We start from the raw sequence: 22,352 nt of genomic DNA on the forward strand, positions 1-22,352 counted from the left end.
GTATATTATTGAAGTCACCATGGCTGTGCAAAAATAGCAAGTATCATAATAAAAATATGCCCATTGTATGTGGCCATGTGGATCGACTTTCCATTCTTCTCACTGGTTTTGAATGGATTAACGCGCGTTAACAATTTGCGCATTTGACTGTGCCATGCGATTCACTCACATCTAATTACTACTCTAGTAGGTTATACCTACAGGCAAGGCTTTTTTTTGTGTGACACGTTCAAATAATATAATAGCAAATTTGCTATTGTTTGCAAAATGTACTTTTTATTTGAACTCAACAGATTTCTATATAGAAAGCTCACGGTTTATGTAAACATTTTTAGTAGTGATTCGGTATTTGACAAGTTAACGTGTTCATAAAGAAAGTTGTGATTTGTGGACGACTCGGTACAGTGTAGTGTAATATTTGAGAGTCACACACAAAGCAAGGGGAATGACATATCCTTCTTCTAACCGGAATATCCGCATTTTTCCAATTTTAACCGTCGTTAACCGCGTCTAACTGCTGCTCACTTAGCAACGGTTAGCGACGGTTAGAAACGGATAAATGCGGATTTTCCGGTAAGAAAAGGATATGTCATTCCTCTTGACACAAAGTGACAGCACTAGTTTTTTTTTTATTTTGTTGGTAAAAACAAATACTTTCATATTTGCTGCATCGACACGAATGCACCATAACGGTGTAAAGTGTCGTAAATAAATCGATCAATCAATCAATATTTGCTGCCTAAATAATTTCATATGTGTTGCCTACGTTTGATGAAAAAAGATGTTTTTTTTTGTTTTTGATAGAAAAAATGAAACCAAGATGTAAACATATAGGGTACTGGTTCCCTTTTTAAGCATGTGGCTCCCATTTTCATCCTACAAAAAACAAAGGATTGAAGGATTGTTTGTTTTGTTTGTTATTTTTGTATTTTTTGTTGGGAGTGAGCACGCATGAAATCAAAAAGAACGGAATCAATCGGTGCCGTAATCGCTGGTTTTCGAATAGGATGAATATGGGAGCATGAGATTACTAATGGAACACATACCCTACAGCCATTCCATAGAAAAACGATATAGTGCAACTCCGATTGTCGTGAAACTTGGTGGGTTCATAGTTCTTCGAAAATAATTAGACCCGTTTTTCTTGTATTTCGTCTTTAGGGTGACCAATTAGGGTGGTTTCATATTTCTTACACAAATCCGCAATTCGGCTCAACGTATTTTTTCTAAAACTTCAATAGCTTTCAAATAAAAAAAGAAGGTTAAAATCGGTCAACTGGTTAAAAAGTTATGATTTTTTGAAAGTTTTTAGTTTTTAAAAACCTTGATTTTTAGGATCACTCTATATGTGGTCACCCTAATGACTCTATTAAATTTATCACCCCAATGACGAAATAAACAAAAAAAAAACGGGTCTAATTATTTTCGAAGAACTACAAACCCACCAAGTTTCACGACAATCGGATTTGCACTATATCGTGTTTTTTTTATGGAATGGCTGCAATGGGTTCAAACAGCGCCCTGAAAAGGGCACTGTAATAACGCATAAGGGGACATCCATTAAGTACGTCACGGTCCTAGGGGGGAGGGGGGGTTTGTAAAAGTGTGACAAGCAATGTATTAAGTATAGGAAAAACCCGTACGAAGGGGGGAGGGGGGGTCGAAAATTCCCTGTTTTAGCGTGACGTACTTAATGGATGCTCCCTAAAGCGAAAGAGAGCCTACAGCTCTTAACCACAGCGGGTTAAGAACAACAGAATATCCTGAAGATTCAGGTTTCTGAAGTCAGTTTCACTTAATAACTGTTTACCGAATACTCGGAAACACAGTTGCGCAAAAACTGGACAGTTACATATCAAATGATACGAAGTTCCATAATCGCATTCACAGCTATCACATGCAAATGAATCAGCTCGCTGAATGTTCGCCATGTGATAGCTGAGTCGGCAGTGGCCAGTCAATGCTTTGACCAGAATGCTGCAATTCTGCTTTGACAGATTTGAAAGATACTTCGCCACCCTTGGAGATGGCTCAGTACAACACAATTTGGTTTGACGACATGACTCCAAACTATTCCAGTATTGTCTGTGTTGAGTAGCAGCCCAGGTGTGAATCTGAAGCTTTACCCGAACACTTCGATATCGGAATAGCTGGCTCAGGGCCAATGAAGTCATGTAATGCTCCAATGCGATCTAACTCATCAGCCAATTCAGTTCCAGCGATGAAAGAATGACCATGTACCCATACAAGATGAACAGCGTTTGCTGAATTCAGCTCCTCGATTTGAGTTCGAAAGGCGATAACTATGTTCGACCTGGAGTTAGCCGAAGCAAGTGCTTTAATAGCAGCCTGGCTATCTGAACAGAAGTATATTACTTTGCCCATTACGTGCTGCTGAAGTGCTGATTGCACTCCGCACATAAGAGCAGAGATTTCGGCTCTGAAAAACGGTGCAGTGTCTACCAAGTGAGTAAGACTGATACAGCTTTATCTAACGAGAATAAACACCAGCACCTGCTCGACCTTCGAGAAGGGAGCCATCAGTGTAACATACGATGCCGTCTGAAATACTACTCTTCAGATAACCAGATGTGCACTCTTCCCGGGAAGGGAATTTCGTGGAAAATGTCCTATATGGGAAGTTACAAGCAATTGTAAGATCACTTGGAGCAAGGACAATTTTGTCCCAATTCAACAAAAGTGGAAACAACGAGGTGTGTGTTGATGTGCGGTTCACAGGAGTTTCCTCTAGTAGACCAAGTACCCGTAGACTGTAAGTGCAAGAAAGTGCTTCTTGTTTGAGATGAATGTGTAGTGGAGCTACGTCAAAGGGAACTTGGAGCGCTGCCGTGGGAGTTGAAGAGAACGCACCAGACATTGCCATCAAGCACATCCTTTGGAGATGGCCTAACTTTGATTGGACCGTTCTCATTTCGCCCTTTTGCCACCACACAAGACATCCATAGGCCAATATTGGCCGAACAACAGTTGTGTAGATCCATTTGATATGCATGGGTTTTAGACCCCAAGTTGTACCAAAGGTTCGTCGGCATTGCCCGATGGCCATACAAGCTTTCTTGATTCTGATCTCAATGTGAGGTGTCAGGAAAGCTTGGAATCAAGAATGACTCCAACGTACTTTAACTGTTCAGTCACATCGATTTCAGAATCAAAGAGACGCAAAGGTCGAACGCCATTACGGTTTCGCCTTTCCGTAAAAAGAACAATAGATTTTTTACTCGGCCATATATTGGCGACACCAACCCGCAACAACCTGAAGGGCGCTTTGCATCAGGTCGAAAAGGGTGGTGATACACGTACCAACTAACAATGCCAGGTGGTCGTCGGCAAAACCATAAAAAGGAAAATCGCTATTATTGAGTTGCCTCAATAGCGTATCTGCTACGAGATTCCACAAAAGCGGTGACAAGACTTCCCCTTGGGGGCATCCACAAACACTCAATTTCTTAATCCCTGCTAGACGCAATGTCGAGAAGAAATATCGGTTTTTGAGCATTTGATGAATCCAATTGGAAATCATTGAAGATATACTATGACTCCGTGCGGCTTCCAATATGGCATCGAAAGGCACATTGTCAAAGGCACCCTCGATATCTAAAAACACCCAAACAAGATTGCTTTTGAACGAATGCTTTCTCGATATCGTAGACAACATTGTGTAAAAGAGTCACAGTGGACTTACCAGATTGGTAGACATGTTGGTTCACATGAAGAGGCACGTTGGCCAGATGAACATCATGGATGTGATGATCAACAATGCGTTCTAAGCATTTCAGAAGAAAAGAGGTCAAACTGATAGGTCTGAAACGTCGTCTGTTCCAGCTCTTTCTACATTGTTTCCTGAGTTTCGCCAGATCAGAGTTCCACCAAGGGGTTCCTCTTGTGATCTTCACAGACCGTAGAGGGCATGCTTCTTCAAAAGCTTCCATGATGAAGGTCGTTGTAGTATCAACGGCATCATCTAAATCACTTGGAGTGTCAATGGATGGTGAGTAACCATGAAATTTGGCCGCAACCAAATCAGTAAAAAGATCCCAGTTTGTTGACCGGGGATTCCTGAAACGCAATGTTTGCGAAGTAACATTTAAATGTTCAAAAAAGATGTAGCGATGGTCAGATAAAGATTCTTCATCTGACACATGCCAATTGGTGAGCTCGTGACTAATTCTACTAGAGCAAAGCGTTATGTCTAACGCTTCCTCTCTAGCAGATACTATGAAGGTTGGGCGGTTGCCTATGTTAAGTAATACAAGATCTGTACTACTAAAGTACCGTGATTTCGGGTGAAATTGATCAGCGGGATGAAATTGATCGACGAGAGGTCCATTTTTATTTGTTAAAAATAACGCTTTAAACTTCAAACAATTTGTGGAAAATGGCCATCATCTTGCTCAAGGGTTATTGAAAGATGTGTTTACATGTTTTACAGCCAATTAGTTACATATTTCGGTATTAAAGTCAATATTTTCCGAAACTGCGTGTTAGGCGATCCTCATAGACACTTCCAAACTTTTGTTACCGTAGTTGTATCACACATGTAATGGATATTCGAATGAATGTTTATAGCTGCCAAGTGTTCGCTAAACCCAATTTCGTCATCAAAAGTTCTATAAATATTGTAATTTATGCATAAAATTGCACTTTTTCGGAAGTGCAATATTGATACACATAATTAGTGAGAAAATTGCATACTTTTAGGCGTTTTCTTTCGATTTATTAAACTTTAAACTTAAATAATTAAAAATTTAGTAAACTTGTAACAGTTTTGCATACCTTTTCGCATTCTAGGGTGCTTAATTTAGATGGGAAAATGATTTTCAGCATTTACAAAGGCATTTCACTGACTGATCAATTTCACCCCGAAAGTAAAATTTTTGATTTTTTATTTGAAATGATATTTATTATAATAAAATGATTTGCTGTAAAAGTTTCAACCTCATTGACTGATGAAAACCATGGTCGTACTTGTTTTAAAGCATTGAATTTAACCATATCGACAAACATTCAAAAATTAGACGCAAAAAACTGAGAAAAGTGATCAATTTCACCCGAAATCACGGTACAAGTCCCAACGAACTTACGAGATAGAAGATGTTTATGTTTGCAACCAGAAGCAAAGAATCGAAACATGTTCATGTTTTGAAATAGCGCGATAGCGCAATTGTCAAAAATATATCGAATCTATTCTATAATGCGTGAAAAAGTTGCATTTTTTTTTTCGAATGGAAGCTCCAAAAATGATTTGATAATAGAACAATATTTCAATAAATCGAAAATCTCCGAGGTCACTGGCAACCTTCAGAGAGAAAAAAGGGATAGGGTGGTCCTCCCAAAAAGAGCAAAAAGAAGTCATAGCTATTTTTAAAGATTTAATTTTTTGAAAATTATTCGGAGATAGCTACCAGAGCTAGTGTTTTTAGCCGATATGGGCAACTAGTTTTTCTGACAGCTTCCCCAAACAATAATCAAATAATATCCTAAGTTACTTTATAATACATTCTGAAAATCATTTCAAGCTGATTACCAATAGTGTCAATAACCGATGTTGGTCATTGACAGCACCAGTATCATCCCCAAATAACTCTCATATTAGCATTGGATAACACTTTTTGAGCTTCCATTCGATGTTGTAATGATATCAGTCAAATCCTTTATGTCAAAATCATCGGCGAAACTACGGATTCTTGCCAGGGGGTGCACTTCAAACAAATATTCATTAGTTCATCCATTCATCATTCATCGCCCCATATCTTACTGCAATGCATTCAAATTCTAGGGGGTGCCTGGCACCCCCGGCACCCCCAGTAGTTTCGCCTATGGTCAAAATATAGTCTGTAATGTGTCAAATTGTGTTCTTAATTTCGCTAGTCGTCTTCTGCATATCTATGATCATCTTAGTCCAAAGTATTATATCCACCGTAGCCCCTTACATTTTAAACCATCTTAAGTCCTAAAGACACATGTCTGTCACTAAATTCCAGTTTTTTGTCAGTGTTATAATATCGTCTAAGATATAAAAACAAACAAGTTCAGTCAGCTGATTTTTGTGTCAAAAATAAAAATGATTAAGATTATTTGTCAACTTTTATATATTCCTCCCTACAAAACCTATAAAAATAAGAAATACAAATATAAACTCATTTCTAAAATCAACAGTTTTATCTTTAACTAATCAGTCCATAATTTTCTAATGGTAATGAGTTTAATTGTTAACGAAACCTAATCTGTAACTCAACTTATCCTAGCGTCCCCTGTCCTGTGTACTTTCGATTTCAAGTGATGAATGATGTAACGCAGAGACCTCCCCTACCCACTCTTGCGTTACGTTAAATTTAACAATTATTGTTAAATTTGAGAAAATTCAAAGAATGCATGCTGAATTATAACTTGACTTGAACTTGTGATAAATGCACAACGGATACTCCTTTGGTTCCCATTAGCACTTACGGCCGATTCCTTCACTTGCACTTAACTCGTAAACCAGATATATCTAGCTCAAAGTCCAAGCGGTGGTGAATAAACTGGCGCTAAAGTGCTAATGGGTTAAGCCCTCCCATCGCGTCAATATTGAATTGAATTGAATTTTGAATTTTGCATTATTGAACTAAAAATGATAATTGTGGGAATTCCTTCGATTGGTACCAGAAGTATATTTTATTAGAAACATTTATGAACGAAAAACATGACCAAAAACGCATAGCTGCGAGAGTAAGCTAGTGGCCCTAAAATTCAAGATTACGAGCAGATGACTAAAATGTCTCTACTGATGACAGAAATAACTGTACATGTACTGTATATATTTCTATTTTTTTACCCCCCTAACTTCAAGTTTGAGTGTTATTTTATTTGAAATTTGTATCTTCGTTTTCAAGTTACTGCAGTTTAAAGGTGTCCGAAATTTATCGTGGACAGGTTTCAGAATGAGCCATTTTACGAGACGTTTCGGATCAGCTGATCGCTCATTTCATGAATGAAAATTTGACAGGAGGTTGCGCCCAAGCCCGTGAGTGTTAATATCAATATCAACACTGTTGTCGTTTCGTAAAATAGACTATTGAACCCATAGAATAAGAATATAAAGAATGCCCACACCGCTGACGCTTGGGGGTACACTACTGCAGCGCTATCTGCGGATGAAAGTTCAACTTTCATGCGGTAGTGTGAGTTACTTACCAACATTCACACACCACCTTCTCCTATGACAGATCACGAACACTGTTACAGAGAGCTTCCACCTTGATACGCTTAGAGAGCGCCACTTGTCTTGTCGCTTGACGTTTACATAGAAAAAGGCAAGAGATGGCATTCTTTCTATTTTTATTCTTTGACTGAAACGCTACTGGAGTTGCCCTAAGATGACCGCATAAATGTTAATTGTTATTCTGGTACACACGTATGTAAAATTGTATGAAGGAGTTTTCTCTGTTTATCATATCGTGAGTCACACTTTATTGTGTAATGTGTGGCTGCATACTGAAACTCTCTAGTATCATTCTCAGGCGAAAGTGCGCCAAAACACACCTTGAAAGTATATCTGGCCATATTTACTCTTTCTTCTTTTCTCTAAATCAAAGTCGTTTCTACACGTAAGGATAAAAAGGTCCATCATAAAGCAGTCATTAAAATTAAATTTTAATTAAATCAAGATAAAAATTAAAAATTTAAGATTTCCGACGTTGACCTTTTTCTCCGGGTTTGTGTGATTTGAAACTTCCTACCCTATTTGTGTCATCATATCTTTGAAAATCCTATTCTAACTTGATGACTTGAATGGAAATGCATTTTCCATTATAATAATTGTACCTAACCCATTCATTCGATCGCACCACGCGATGCATCAGCCTTGTCAGTGGCAATCTATATTATCTTCAGTTGTACATCGAAGCTTGGAGCAGCATGAAACGTTACCGCCAACCGTTCCCCGTACTGAGTGTGCTGATGGTGCTGGGGGCAACGTGGACGCCCGTTCAGGTTTATGGTCAAATCGGATTTCCCGATTCGCCCAGTCCCGGGGCAGGTGGTGGTGGTGGTGGAGGTAAGGCGAAGCATTTTCATATCGCTGTTAGTTGTGTTGATTTTTCGTTCGTTTTTTTTTTTTTGTTTGCTTTTTTCGATTGTTCAATAGATTTGACGAGGCAATTGGCGACAAATGTGAGCACAGGCATTATCACCGGAATTCTAAATGGCACTGTTCCGTTGCAAACTGGTAATTTCGCTTACGCATTAAATTCAATTCAGTTGTGTTATTACGAAGAGTTCTTTTTTTTTCTAATAAAACGTTTATCGCCAAACAGTGCTTCCCCTGCCGCCTTTAAACAGCACCAATCAAACCTGCGTATGTGTTCCGACTGGACGCTGTACCACCACTACGGTACCAACAGATGGATCTGGCATGATCGATGTCCGCATTGTAACGGTAATGTAATTTAAGTTTATGAATATGATTAGTACATGGAACAAATTTGAGGTAAAAATAGTAGGAAGCACTAGGGATGTTAAAACAAAACCCCTTTAAACTGCAGTATCGATTATCTCCACTTCGTTCGGATATTCATCAAAATGCTACTTCCACCTTTCAATCGATTAATGCCGACTCCGGCCATCAACATATTCCAGTTCTCATACTTATATTTATTTGCAAAACATCACATTCATGGTAAAATTTCTTGGCGTAACATCCCAACTGGGGCAAAGCATACTCTTCATTAGGACCGGTCCATAAAGTACGTAGACTCTTAGGGGGGCGAGGAGTGGTCAGCATGGTCTTGCTGAATACCCATGCGCTTACCGCATCGACTAAATGGACCCTTGCTGTTCATGACGATATGCCTAAATTAATTATGTTATGGGTCCAGTGTAAATTCGGAACCATTTTTTTTTTTTTAATGAATAGTATCGCAAGTGTTCAAGATAACTGACGAGAAACTTCGGCTGTTCGGCGTTGAAAATTTCGGAAACTGGAAGTTGAGAATCAAAGTGCTGATAAAAGATGAAGATCTGCTGAAGTGTCTGGAGACGGCGGAAGCTGATGAAGAGTACGCGGATGATTTTCAGAAGACAACGCTGAGGAGAGACAGCGGAAGAAGAAGCTATTAATCGAGCGGATGGCCAGACACCGAAGATGCAAAAACCTGTTAACCCATCGTATAACTGATGATCAGTTCGAATATGTGACGGACAAACATACAGCTTTGAATGCACTCAGGAAGGTTGGAATCGCTGATAAGCTGTTTCATCGAAAGCAAGTCCAAGAGCTGCGACCCAAGGAAGAAGAAAATGTAAAGTCATTTCTGCTTCAGTTTGAGCAGGTACTCCACGTGATGAAAACTGCTGGTGAGAAGATTGAAGAGGACGTCGGTAAAGTGACAATAGAGGAAGATGGACTGTATGCGTTGGATATACATATCTGTACTACAGCAACAAATTCGAGTGTAATGGCGTGCAAAAGCGATAGATTCGATAGAAGATATGGAGCACAGTGAATTTGAAGAGTCTGTAGAAACAAAAGATGATAGAAACTACATAAAAAAATTCAAGACCTGTCGATTACAACATGCATATGTGAAGTTTGTTTAGCCGGATAGCAGACAAGGCAAGTTTTCGAAGAGTCAACGAGTCCACGTTCAAGCCGATTGCAAACCTGTGCGTATCCAGATGGACTCAAATCTGAAGCTAGAAACTAATAAAAGCTAAACCCACTAATTCGTATTGTGAACTAGTTGGATGCCTAACCTACTTTGCGTTATCATCGAGATCGGACATAACGGCAGCTGTGAGCTATTATTCAAGCAGCTCCGACTGATAACCATTGCAACATCTTAGCATGCTGCTACGGTACTTGAAGGTAACAATTGATTTTGGTCTAGTCTATTGTCGGGCCGCTACCAAACCGGACGTCGCGGCACAACTGAGTTGCGACGCGACCCGACTCGAGACGTTTTTTGAATTATTTCGGAAGTAATGCGTATCAATCCCCTTGTCATTAGCAACACAGCGCACTAGTCGCGAAAAAGTTGCGACACGTGTGGACCTCGAAATTGTTTTTTTTATTGAATGTCTGTCTGATTCTAACCGGATAGACAATAAATATCAACAGCGAGAAGGTGGGACTCCGTTAGTTAATTATGTGGACACCTTTTTTCCACTTCATCTTTATGAGTTCTGCTTTTTTCGATCTGGTGGATGCAACCTCAACATCCCTCACCGTGACATTTGTTTTTTATCCTTGTTAATTCAATGTCTGGTCGAATTTTCGTGGTTGTTGCGAACAATGTACCAGTTGTATTTTCTTCCATGCGGTTGTTTTTTTTTTCTTTCGAAAGTAACGGACTTTGCTGCTTGTGTATCCATTCTTGTCGTTCCACATTCTGCAGAGTACCATGATGTAGCAATACCACCCGCGGTGCGTTCGCATTCTCTAAAACATCTCTTGACTCCTCATCGAATCAATCCTTCGTCGTCTTTTTCCCACGTACCCGAAGGTGCTCTAAGCTGTTATGGGCCATAACTGCTTGGGCCATGGCTGCTTTGACTGCACTCCAGCATCGTCCGGAAGCGCTGCCTCGAGGTTCTGCGCTTACGGGACATCCGATTGTTTTAAGGACAGACTTGTTAGAATCCCAACATGGCCGCCACAATGACCGACTTTGGCACCTACTCACGATTTCGAGGGCACAAATCTCTTCGTAAACAAAACCAGCGCACCTGATCTTCTTATTTTAGATTTATTACAAGTGAGCAAGAACAGAATAATAGAATACTTTGTTGTGTGAAGCTTGCTTCTTGAGATTTGTACGTTTGAAGTTTTGATGCACTGTTAAAGCGGGATGTTAAGAAGTTTGTCCTTAATCGCTTTTGGTCGCACCGATGCGATACGATCGTCGACAATGCGCATTGTTGATGACAGATTGTTTTGGACGCTGTGTTACGTGTTACCGCAGCTTTGATTTATGATATGGCTAACTGCAAACGTTTACACCACGGATCCTATACAATACACCTCCTGTAGTGCTATACAATGCTGAACACGCAGTCCCTCAGTATATTGGGAAGTATATGCGCATTCGGAACATAGTGCACACCCAAACAGCAATGCACAATGGTCGTGTCGCATCCTATCCTAGGATCAAAGGCCTTTCATAATATATGTCAAACATATAAAACTGGACGGTCCACAATTCAATTTAAAATTTGCATACGATCACCAGATGCATATATCTGATAAATTAAGAAATCGAAAAACTATAGGGAATTTGTTTTATATTTTTGCTCACTTACACAAAGGAACAAAACAAAACAAAAAAGACAACATTGGGTTCATCGCTACTCGAATGTTTAAGATAAGTGATCTTGAAACACGAGTAGATGTTGAACTCGGACATTATGGATGTCATTTTTCGTGAATTTGATGCCTAAAATACGGTCATAGTCAAATCACATTTAAAACGCAAAACAAAAAAACACCCTCTCCAAATTTTGTTAAAATGCAGTTTTTGTCATACTAGATCCGGTGGTGGGAGAAAATTAAAGATTCACTTGCGCCTTTTTCAAATGTTACGCTAGAAAAATTGGCTTAAAAAAGTACAAAAATACTTATATCTTTTGATAGAAACATCGTACAGCTTTGATGTCTTCTGACGAAATGTGTATTTTGGCAATATGTACAATTGCTCTGAACATAGTAGGCTTGAAAAAATGATAGTTTTTGACATATGACAAAAAAACCGATTTCGGACTTTTTATTTCTTCAATAAGTTATATCTCCTCAGATTGAAGAGATAGAAAAAACTGCTCTTCGAGAAAGTTGTCGGGGTTTTTACCTTCTTCAACTTTCCTGAACATTTTATTTCGATATCTTTTGAAATAAAAAAGTTAGGTGCTGAAATATGAAGTATTTTAAGATTTGGTGTTTAGGACACTTTTGCATATAACGCGGCTTGGACTCACGAGCAAATGTCTAGAAGACATGAAGACTCTATCTTGGATGGTTTTTGAGTTATTAATTTTTTCCACTTAATGTTGGTCCTCGGACCATTGTGCAATGACAGCTGAATAACCCAAATAACAGAATATTGTGACGGCCGAGGAAAAGTACTCACAATAGTTTTACTTATTTAATCACTTTATTAATTGGAAAAATAACAATTTTCTTCAGCGCCGTGTGCGCTCATCGTGATGGCGAAAAGTACAGTTCTCGTTCTACCAGATCGCGAGCAAGGGTAACAAAGTTTATATAATTCAAGGTATGCGCAATCATGGTGTATCGATGTAGGTGTAAAATAAAAGTAGCAAGGTTTATATAATGCAAGATATAACACTTCTCCCCTATGTTAAAAGAAATTACGCTTAACAATCATAAAAACTACAAATTCAATCTATGGGGAGGTTTAATAATGCGAGATGATCGTCGCAGCGGTGTCGTAGACTCCAAAACGGCTGATCGACTATCCTTGGTGGACGTCGAACGCTCCGGGCCGGAAGGAAGCGTAGACGTCGTGACCGCATTACGTTTGGAAACCACCGGTGTCCTACCAGCAGCCTCTCCTTCTGGAATAGCGGCAGCGGGAACCGCTGCAGTCGCAGCAGGATCCACTGCAGGAACAGCGGATATGGTTGGCTCGTACCGTTCAATGAACTCCTCCTCCCTTGGAGTGTCCACCGAAACGTCTTGTAGATCGGCGCCCACACCGACTATGTGGTCAATGTGGCGCTCCCAGATTCGCCCATCGTCGAGACGTACAGCATACCGCAGCTTACCCAGCTTCTCGGCTATTCTTCCAAACTTCCACTTATCTTTGGACAGGAAATCTCGAACACGAACTCTGTCACCATCCAGAAATTGGCGCACGACAATGTCCGCCTTGCTTGAAGTTTCATTTTTCGGTAGTAGCAGGTCGAGCCTCGATCGAATCTGTCGACCGAACACGAGCATTGATGGTGACTTTCCTGTTAACGGGTGAATCATTTTGCGGTATGTGAGCAGGATGTTACACAACTCCAGGTTCAGCTGAGATTTGGTGCACTTTAACGCCTTCAACTTCTGTTTGATGGTTTGAACGTACCGCTCCGCTTGACCGTTCGTTGCTGGATGGTACGGAGCACCCATCTTGTGCACTACACCGTTTGTCTTCAGGAACTGTTGAAAACCCTCCGATGTAAATTGGACGCCATGGTCGCTCACCAGGACTGAGGGAATGCCAAACTTGCTGAAGATCTCGCGACACATATTGACGGTACTTTCGGCCGTGATGGACCTGCATATCTGGACCTCTGGCCACTTGCTGTAGGCGTCCACGTAGATGAAGAAGTAGGTATCCAAATAGGGACCAGCAAAGTCGACATGAACCCTCTGAAAAGGGGCTGTTGGTGTTTCCCAGCAATGAAGGTTCATCTTCGCCGGCTCGGCACGTACCGACTGGCAGTCGGCACAGTTGGCTACCATATCCTCTATATCCCGGTCCAAACCAGGCCACCAGCAGTATCCTCTTGCCAGCGACTTCGTACGGGTTGTTCCAAAGTGAGTAGAATGCAATTCCTCCAGAACGCGTTTCTGGAGAGGGGCAGGCACGTACACTCGAATTCCTCGAAGCAAGCATCCTTTTTGAAGGGAGAACTCGTGTTGTTCCACACCGAAACGATCCTTCGCTTCCACCGACTGACCGTGCTTGATTCCTTGGATTAATTTCTGCACTGTATGATCCTCAGCAGTAACTTGGCCCAACTCGGCAGCCGTCAACGGTAGAGTGTCGATTTGACTCAGCTCCACAGCATCAGATTCTTCAATCTCGTTCTCAGGATCAGAAATATCCAGCGGAAATCTCGACATGGCATCAGCATTCGCGTGGTTGCCAGATTTGCGGAACCGGATTTCATAATCGAAGCTTTGCAAATACGTAGCGTAGTGTTGCATCCGTAACGCAGACATGACCGGCAACCCTTTGTGCTCCCCGAAGATCTTTGAGATAGCTTGGTTGTCGGTAAGCAAGGTGAATCTTCAGCCGTAGAGGTATTGGAAGAATTTCTTCACTCCAAATATGACAGCATACGCCTCCTTGTCCACTTGCATGTACTTCTGCTGCACTCGACTGAGAGTTTGGGACGCGAACTGAATTGGACGTTCAGTACCGTCCGGATACACGTGGCTTAGTACCGCCCCCACTCCGTAGGGCGAAGCGTCCGTTGCAAGCAGAAGAGGTAACTCGGGTGAGTAATGGGCGAGGCAGTCGTCGGATTGCACTAATTCCTTCACCTTCCTAAAGGAATCCTCGCATTGCTTGGTCCATCTGAACGGCACGTCGCTTTTAAGCAAGTTGTTCAGAGGATACAGCACCGTGCTCAGGTTCTGGAAGAACCGTCCGTAATAGTTAACAAATCCGACGAACGACCGAACCTCATCGACGTCCTTCGGTCTGGGCATGTCCTGGATCGCTTGCACCTTCTGTCGAATCTTGTGAATGCCGTCCTTATCAATCGAGTATCCGCAGTACTCAATGTTGTCCACAAAGAATTCGCACTTCTCCTTGTTGACTCGTATTCCGCATTCATTAAGACGCCGAAGTACCTCCTCCAGTCGACGCAAGTGTACTTCATCATTCTCACCCGTTATTTTAATATCGTCCAAGAAAACACTTACCCCTTCTATTCCTTGCAAAATGACTTCCATTTGTCGCTGCCAGATTGCTGGGGCTGATGCGACACCGTACATCAGTCTGTTCGGACGATAGAGACCGCGATGTGTAGACAGCGTGAGCAGTTCCCGATCTTCTGGTGCCACTTCGAGTTGCAGGTACGCTTGGACGAGATCAATCTTGCTGAACTTCTTTCCTCCAGCCAGCGACGCGAACAGTTCGTCCACGGTAGGCAGTGGATGCTTGTCCACCACAAGGTTTGGGTTCACGGTCTGCTTGTAGTCTCCGCAAATCCTCACCCGGTTCTGCGACTTCTTAACGGGAACAATCGGTGTTGCCCAGTTACTGGAGTTAACTTTCGTCAGTACGCCCTCAGCAACTAGCTTTTCCAGCTCGTCTTCAACTGTCTTCACCATGCTGAATGGTATTTTCCGTGCCTTCAGAAACACCGGTCGCGCATTCTTCTTCAGTGGTAGGTTAGCTTGAACGTTGGAAATCCTTCCGATCGAGGAGTCGAATACCTTCGGATACCTCTCGAGCAACGCCTTTAAAGCGGCATCGCGGCCCGGGGAAGCAGTAGCAGCAATCGTATTAACAACACTCGGTCCTTGGAACACGCAATTCCAATCCACTGACATCACTTTCAGCCACTCGCGACCGAGTAACGGATGCTTCCCGGAATTCACCACGTACAACGGTAATTTCATCCCGTTACCACCGAATTCAACACTCGCGTCGAGGATACCAAGCACATCGATGCTGGTATTGCAGTAGCTAACCAAGTCCGTATCGCACTTACGCAACCGCGCGGCCGGAAAGTGTCTGTTCTTGTCCTCCGCACTGATGATACTGACCGGCGAACCCGTATCAACCTCGAACCTTACGCACTTGTCATTCACGGAAACATCCAGCAGAAACTTTTTGCAACGCGACGACGATTCGACCGTGCAAACTTCACGCACTTCTACACTCTCGGCGCATTGACTGCTGCCGGTTTGGTCTACGTAGTTCGTTTGCACCGGATTAGATTTGTTCGTCGATCGCGAATCAGACTTCGCCGCGGCCGATTTCTTCAAGCAAACCTTCGCGAGATGTCCGGTCAATTTACAGTACGAGCACACAGTTTGTTTATGTTTGAAGTGCGAAGTGCGATTTGTCGCCGCAACGAAAGCAACATCCATCGCTTGCACTTTTACCCGCACTTTTGTTTACATGCGGCATCTTCTTGGCACTTTGTTTTTCTTTTTTACCTGCTGGATGATGCACTGCATGTACCTCCTGCCTGGACGAGCCTCCTTCGATCTCGGCGCCTCCCTTCCGTGAAAGCTCCATGCTCACGGCAATTTCGCGAGCATCCTGCAGCGTTAGTTGTCGCTTTTCCAGTAGCCGGCTCCGAATATCATTGCGCTTGATCCCGAACACTAGCTGGTTTCGCAATGCCGTGTCGAGATACACGCCGAAATTGCACGTAACAGCAATCCTCCGCAGGGCCACTAGGTACTCGTCCACCGTTTCGTCGGCGGATGCCGCATCTTTATCGCCCTGGCGGCGACACTTGAAGCGAAAATTTTCGCTGATTTCCAGTGGCTGGGGGCTGAAGAAGTCGTTCAACGTTGCAACGATGTCCTGGTACGTCTTCGTGCGGGGGGAATCCGGGGCAACCTTGTCGCAGATGACATCATAGGTCTCGGACCCCATGTAATGCAGAAGAAAGTGCTTTTTCATCTGCTCATCCGCTACTCCGTAGATGTGGAAAGCGGTCTCAAGACGTTCCACCCAGCGCATCCATTTTAACTTACGTTTGTCGAACGATTCTATCGCGAACGTCGGTGGGGGAAGAACAGCCGGAGCTCCAGCAGCCCCCGCAGCAGCACCAGCACCGTCAGCCGGAATTCCACCGGGATTCGCCATCCTCCCAGGGTTGCCACATTTAAATCTGTATTTTGCCTTTCAAAAATCTTTTCCATCTGTATCAGCATTTTTTTCTGAAAATCTGTATGAAATCTGTATTTTTTATGGAAAATCTGTATGAAATTCTGTAAGTTTTTGGAAAAATCTGTATAATCTGTATCCTTTTTAAAAATCTGTAATATTGGTATACAGAATTCTGCATAAAAATCAACGAAAAAATCTGTATGATTACAGAAAAATCTGTATATGTGGCATCCCTGCATCCTCCGTCGCCAGAACTATTGTGACGGCCGAGGAAAAGTACTCACAATAGTTTTACTTATTTAATCACTTTATTAATTGGAAAAATAACAATTTTCTTCAGCGCCGTGTGCGCTCATCGTGATGGCGAAAAGTACAGTTCTCGTTCTACCAGATCGCGAGCAAGGGTAACACAGTTTATATAATTCAAGGTATGCGCAATCATGGTGTATCGATGTAGGTGTAAAATAAAAGTAGCAAGGTTTATATAATGCAAGATATAACACAGAATTCAGCTGAAATGTTCAAAATCAACCTCAGAGCGGCTTACCCGGATAAAAAATTACCATTCATTAAATGGTAAATATTATTAACATATGACTGGTTTTATTGTTCACAATAAAACACATAGTAGATATATTGTTACTTTTTACAATAGAAATCAAGCCCATATAGTTCGTACAATAAGTGAACATTAGCTTTATTAGTGACTAATTGATTCGATTGTTTTTCAATAGTTCTATAATAATTTAAAGTTACTATCAGTCAAAATTAATTTTAGTTGTTTTTAAATAGTTGCAAAAGTGCCTGCAAAGTTCTCATGGACTTTTTATTAAAAAAGAGTTTATTTCTCAATTACACTTAAAACAATTCGTAATAAATAAGTAACAATAAATATTATTGTTGCTTGGATAATGTTTGTATAATCAAATAAAAAATCACTTGACATATCTTTTTTATACTTTTCGTTTACCTACTGACTGCACAGTGTACACCCTAGAGGCAAGACACTGTGCAAACGAGAGTGACTGTGAGAAATTCTGAGTAACTCTTTTCACCAATGATCGACGAAATTTTTTGAAAAACACCCCTAAAACTGCAAGAAAAGCGGGATATCAAGCAATATTGTTTTGATTTTGCAATAAATCTGGCAACCCCCAAGCAAAAACGGGAGCAATCCGAAGAAATTTTGAGCAACTCTGTGAAAGAAAATGTACTCTCCAGCACAGTGTCTTGCCCCAAGGCGAAAACTGCTTACAAATAACAACAAATATTATTGTATTCTTATTGCAACAAACGATTCATTTGACGCCATTCAATTAATTGTATTTGTATTGTAAGAACAATGAAAAAACAATAAGATATATTGTTTTCTTTTGAAAATTGCCCTAAAAATGTCTCATTAAAACACAATACATTCTATTGTTTTTCGCGAAAAAGTGTATGAAAATTTTCTCAAAATTTTATGGTTAAGATACATAACGACCACTATTTTTTATTGTAAAAGTGCCATCTACCATTCGCTGAATGGTATAGAACAATAGGGATGATGGTGAGTGTGCCGTGTAAATTACATTACGTTTAATGGCGAATATTTTTCGAAAAAATGGTGTTGTAACAATAAAATTTATCGTATTTTTATGATATTTTTTATCAGGGTATTCATCTGTAGTACTTACTTACCTTACCGATCAGGCTGAGGCCGGGGTGGCATCTGCTTCATTCCACTCGATCCATGGCTGTTTGTCACCAGTTCGTCACTCTGCGTAGGGTCCGCAGATCGTCCTTCACTTGGTCGACCCACCTAGCTCGCTGCACATCACGTCTTCTTGTACTGGTCGGATGACTCTCGAGAACCATTTTAGTCGGGATGCTATCCGACATCCTGATGACGTGACCCGTCTACCGTAGCCTACCGATTTTCGCTGTGTGGACGATGGTTGGTTCTCTCAGCAACTGATGCAGCTCGTGGTTCATTCGCCTTCTCCAAGTCCCGTCTTCCATCTGCATTCCATCGTAGATAGTACGCAACGCCTTCCGTTCGAAAACTCCAAGGGCGCGTTGATCCTCTGCACGTAGGGTCCATATTTCATGCCCATAGAGAACTACCGGTCTAATCAGCGTTTTGTAGATAGTTAACTTCGTGTTACGGCGAACTTTATTCGATCCTAGAGTTCTGCAGAGTCCAAAGTAAACACGACTTCCTGCTACAATGCGCCTCTGGATTTCTCTGCTGGTGTCGTTGTCGGCGGTCACCAGTGAGCCCAAGTACACGAATTCTTCAACCGCCTCGATTTCTTCACCGTCGATATAAATTCGGGGTGGCGGGCGCGGTGATTCCTCCCTGGAGCTCTTTGCCATCATGTACTTTGACACATTAATGACTAATCCGATTCGCCTGGCTTCAATCTTTAGTCGGATGTACGTTTCCGCCATCGTCTCAAATTTACGAGCTATAATATCAATATCATCAACGAAACCAAGCAACTGAACGGACTTCGTGAAAATCCCCCCACTCGTGATTATCCCCGCTCATCTTATTACACATTCTAACGCAATGTTGAACAGCAAGCACGAAAGACCATCACCTTGCCGTAACCCTCTGCGAGATTCGAAGGGACTCGAGAGTGTCCCTGATACTCGAACTACGCACATCACTCGATCCATCGTCGCCTTGATTAATCGTATCAGTTTATCCGAGAATCCGTATTTGTGCATAATCTGCCATAGCTGTTCTCGATCGATTGTATCATACGCCAATTTGAGATCGATGAACAAGTGATGTGTGGGCACGTTGTATTCACGGCGTTTCTGTAACATCTGGCGGATGGCGAACATCTGATCCGTTGTAGCGCGTTCACCCATGAATCCAGCCTGATATTGCCCCACGAACTCTCTTGCAATCGGTGATAGACGGCGGCATCAAATTTGAGAGAGTACCTTGTAGGCAGCGCTCAGTAGTGTGATCGTGCGATAGTTTCCGCAATCCAACTAATCGCCCTTTTTGTAGATGGGACACATGAATGGTCCCTAATGACCCAGTGTAGTGCTCTCACTAGTGCTTCTCCACCGTGTTTTAGTAACTCACTTGGTAGTTGATCTGCTCCAGCGGCTTTGTTGTTTTTCAACCGGCCAACCTACTCTTCAATCTCTTGGAGGTTAGGGGCTGAAAATCTTTTGTCCTACGCACGTACTCCTAGATCTGTTACAGCGCCAACCTTCGGTGCTTGCACCGTCGCCCTTGAGGTGCTCATCGTAATGCTGCCACCACCTCTCGACCAACTCACGCTCGCTCGTGAGAATATTCCCGTGATTATGTCGCACATGTCGGCTTGTGGCACAAAGCCTCTGCGCGAGCGGTTCAGCTTCTCGTACACTGAAATAAATTTTGTTGTGAAAACTACCGATTCCATAGTAAAATTACTAACCGTACCTATGATTCTCAACCGACAACAAAATCTGTTAAGTTAACTGAAATACGCTTGAAATTACAATGCATTGTAGTAAATTCAACTACAAGCGTAGTCTTCTCAACAACAAAACATTGTTAATTTTTCCAGGACACGCATTTAACAACACAGTATGTTTAAAAATACGATGCTCATTTGTTAAATTAAGATTATTTTTAGTAATGTTAACTGCACTGCAAGTTAAGTTGACAGTGTTTTAGTAGAATCAACTGGAAATTGTTGTCGGTTGAGAATCATAGGTACGGTTAGTAATTTTACTATGGAATTGGTAGTTTCCACAAAAAAATTTATTTCAGTGTAGAACTTTCGTGTGTCCTTAGCGCGGTACAGCTCTTCCGTCGCTTCGTGATCTCGTTCTTCATGCTGGCGCTTTTTCATCCGGAAGACTGAGTTCTGCCTGTCCGCGTCTGTCTGTAACGTGCATCATTCGCCCTCGTACGGTGTTGCAGCATTCTCGACCATGCTGCATTCTTCTCGTTTTTCAACTGTTCACATTCGCCGTCGTATCAGTCGTTTCTGTAATTCGGAGCCGCGAAGCCTAGTGCTGTAGCCGAGGTACTACCTATGGCTGATCGGATGTCCCTCCAGCCATCTTCAAGTGTAGCTGCGCCAAGCTGCTCTTTCGTTGGTAAGGCCACTGGTAACTGCTGCGCGTAGTCTTGAGCCACTTCTACGTTACGCAGCTGCTCAATGATGAGCCGCGGCGTTCGACTTCTACATAAGTACACAATCATATTGTTCACCATTGTCACAAAAAATCTTCATCTTTACAGTCTCAAACCAGCAGCCCCGTTAGTCCAACCCCCAATATTGTGACTCCTGCCACCTGTGCTGCTGGGCTAGATCGGTGCTGTTATGCAGGTCCCTTCCAGTGTGGGATGCAGTATCCAGCGGTAGCTGCTGCAAAGGCTCCCGCAGCTGGTCAAGCATACTATGGAGAGTACCCGTGGCAAGCGGTATTGTTAGGACCCGGCGATATATATGTGGGCTCAGGTGCCCTCGTCGACCCATTGAATGTTATTACAGCCGCTCACAGAATTACTGAATATGTGTAAGTATGCGCCTCGAGCAGTACTACATGCAGGTTTAAAACACTTGTTTGTCTAAACTTTTAAATTTCAGGGGCGGTTCAAAAGTGCTCAGAGTGCGCATGGGCGAGTGGGATGCTTCGGCCGCATCGGAACCATTTGCGGCTCTAGAATACACCGTTACCAAGTTCTTTGTCCATCCCAGCTACAATGCCGCTAATCTTCAGAACGACATAGCAATGCTGAGGCTTTCGGCAGTGGTTCCCTTGGGAGTTACGCCTACGATAACTACGGCATGCCTACCGGCGACAGCGTTTGTCGGAACATCTTGCTGGGTATCCGGATGGGGAAAGAACGACTTTGTCAGTGGATCCTATCAAGCTATTCAGAAAAAGGTGGATGTCACTATCAGATCTGCCGCTGATTGCCAAACAGCTCTTCGAACAACGCGGCTAGGATCAGCGTTCGTACTGGACGCGACCAGCTTTGTATGTGCTGGCGGTGAAGCCGGCAAAGATGCCTGTACTGGAGACGGAGGATCCCCATTGGTGTGCGCCTTAGGTGGGCGTTATTTCGTGGTGGGATTAGTTGCATGGGGCATTGGCTGCGGCACTTCAAATATTCCTGGCGTTTATGTTAATGTTGCCTCTTATGTACCGTGGATTACAAGTACTATAAGTTTACCCTGAATATTTTATTTAAACATGCGATAACTATTCAAAAGTGATGATATTTAAGATAAATTTATGTTTCTATAATGAAAACAGTCCGAATGCATTATGAATGAAGGGTGTGAGATAATTTAAGGGGTTACATACCTTGCGGAGATCAAAAAACATTTTTTATTGTATAATCTGAAAGTAGGTGTAAGGTACACCGGGGCAAGTTGAAACGGGTGGGGCAAGATGAAACAACGAGTTAACATAATGTTTTCTAATGATGATAAACAGTTTGATCGCCATAACGCATAGTTTTTGATTCAAACAATCTGTTAATGAAGGATAAATTACCATATTGCATTGAAATCAGTTTCAAAACTTTGTGTTTCATCTTGCCCTACCCGTTTCAACTTGCCCCGGTGTACCTTACTAGCAAGATATACACAATATAGTGGCGACGTGGGGTAATTGAAGAAGAGGGCACACACAACTAACAGTAGCGGAAAAAAAATCTGAAGAAACAAGAGAAGCGGAGCAACCAGGTCCCAGTTGCAGCGTCTGGATCAACAGATATGCTGCGTCCAAGGAATCATTTAACTTACCAGGGTATGGAGG

General features: G+C 42.2%; 1 protein-coding gene across 6 annotated transcripts; it reads left to right on the plus strand.

The window, feature by feature from the left end:
• The first annotated feature begins 328 nt into the window (after positions 1-328).
• Positions 329-21,806, plus strand: LOC109406308 (phenoloxidase-activating factor 2). Of its 6 annotated transcripts, none has more exons than XM_062858545.1 (6): positions 329-399; positions 7,894-8,056; positions 8,147-8,227; positions 8,316-8,437; positions 20,824-21,101; positions 21,173-21,806. In XM_062858545.1, exons 2-6 carry the CDS (start codon positions 7,918-7,920, stop codon positions 21,765-21,767), a joined length of 1,215 nt encoding a protein of 404 aa, XP_062714529.1. In that variant the 5' UTR covers positions 329-399; positions 7,894-7,917; the 3' UTR covers positions 21,768-21,806. The 6 variants fall into 6 exon arrangements, with proteins under 6 accessions (XP_062714529.1, XP_062714532.1, XP_062714533.1 ...); XM_062858548.1 differs by having other exon boundaries at positions 337-411; positions 7,907-8,056; XM_062858549.1 differs by having other exon boundaries at positions 341-399; positions 7,907-8,056.
• The last annotated feature ends 546 nt before the right edge of the window (positions 21,807-22,352 follow it).

This window comes from Aedes albopictus, chromosome 3 (genome assembly GCF_035046485.1).
Source record: "Aedes albopictus strain Foshan chromosome 3, AalbF5, whole genome shotgun sequence".
NCBI lineage: Eukaryota > Metazoa > Arthropoda > Insecta > Diptera > Culicidae > Aedes > Aedes albopictus.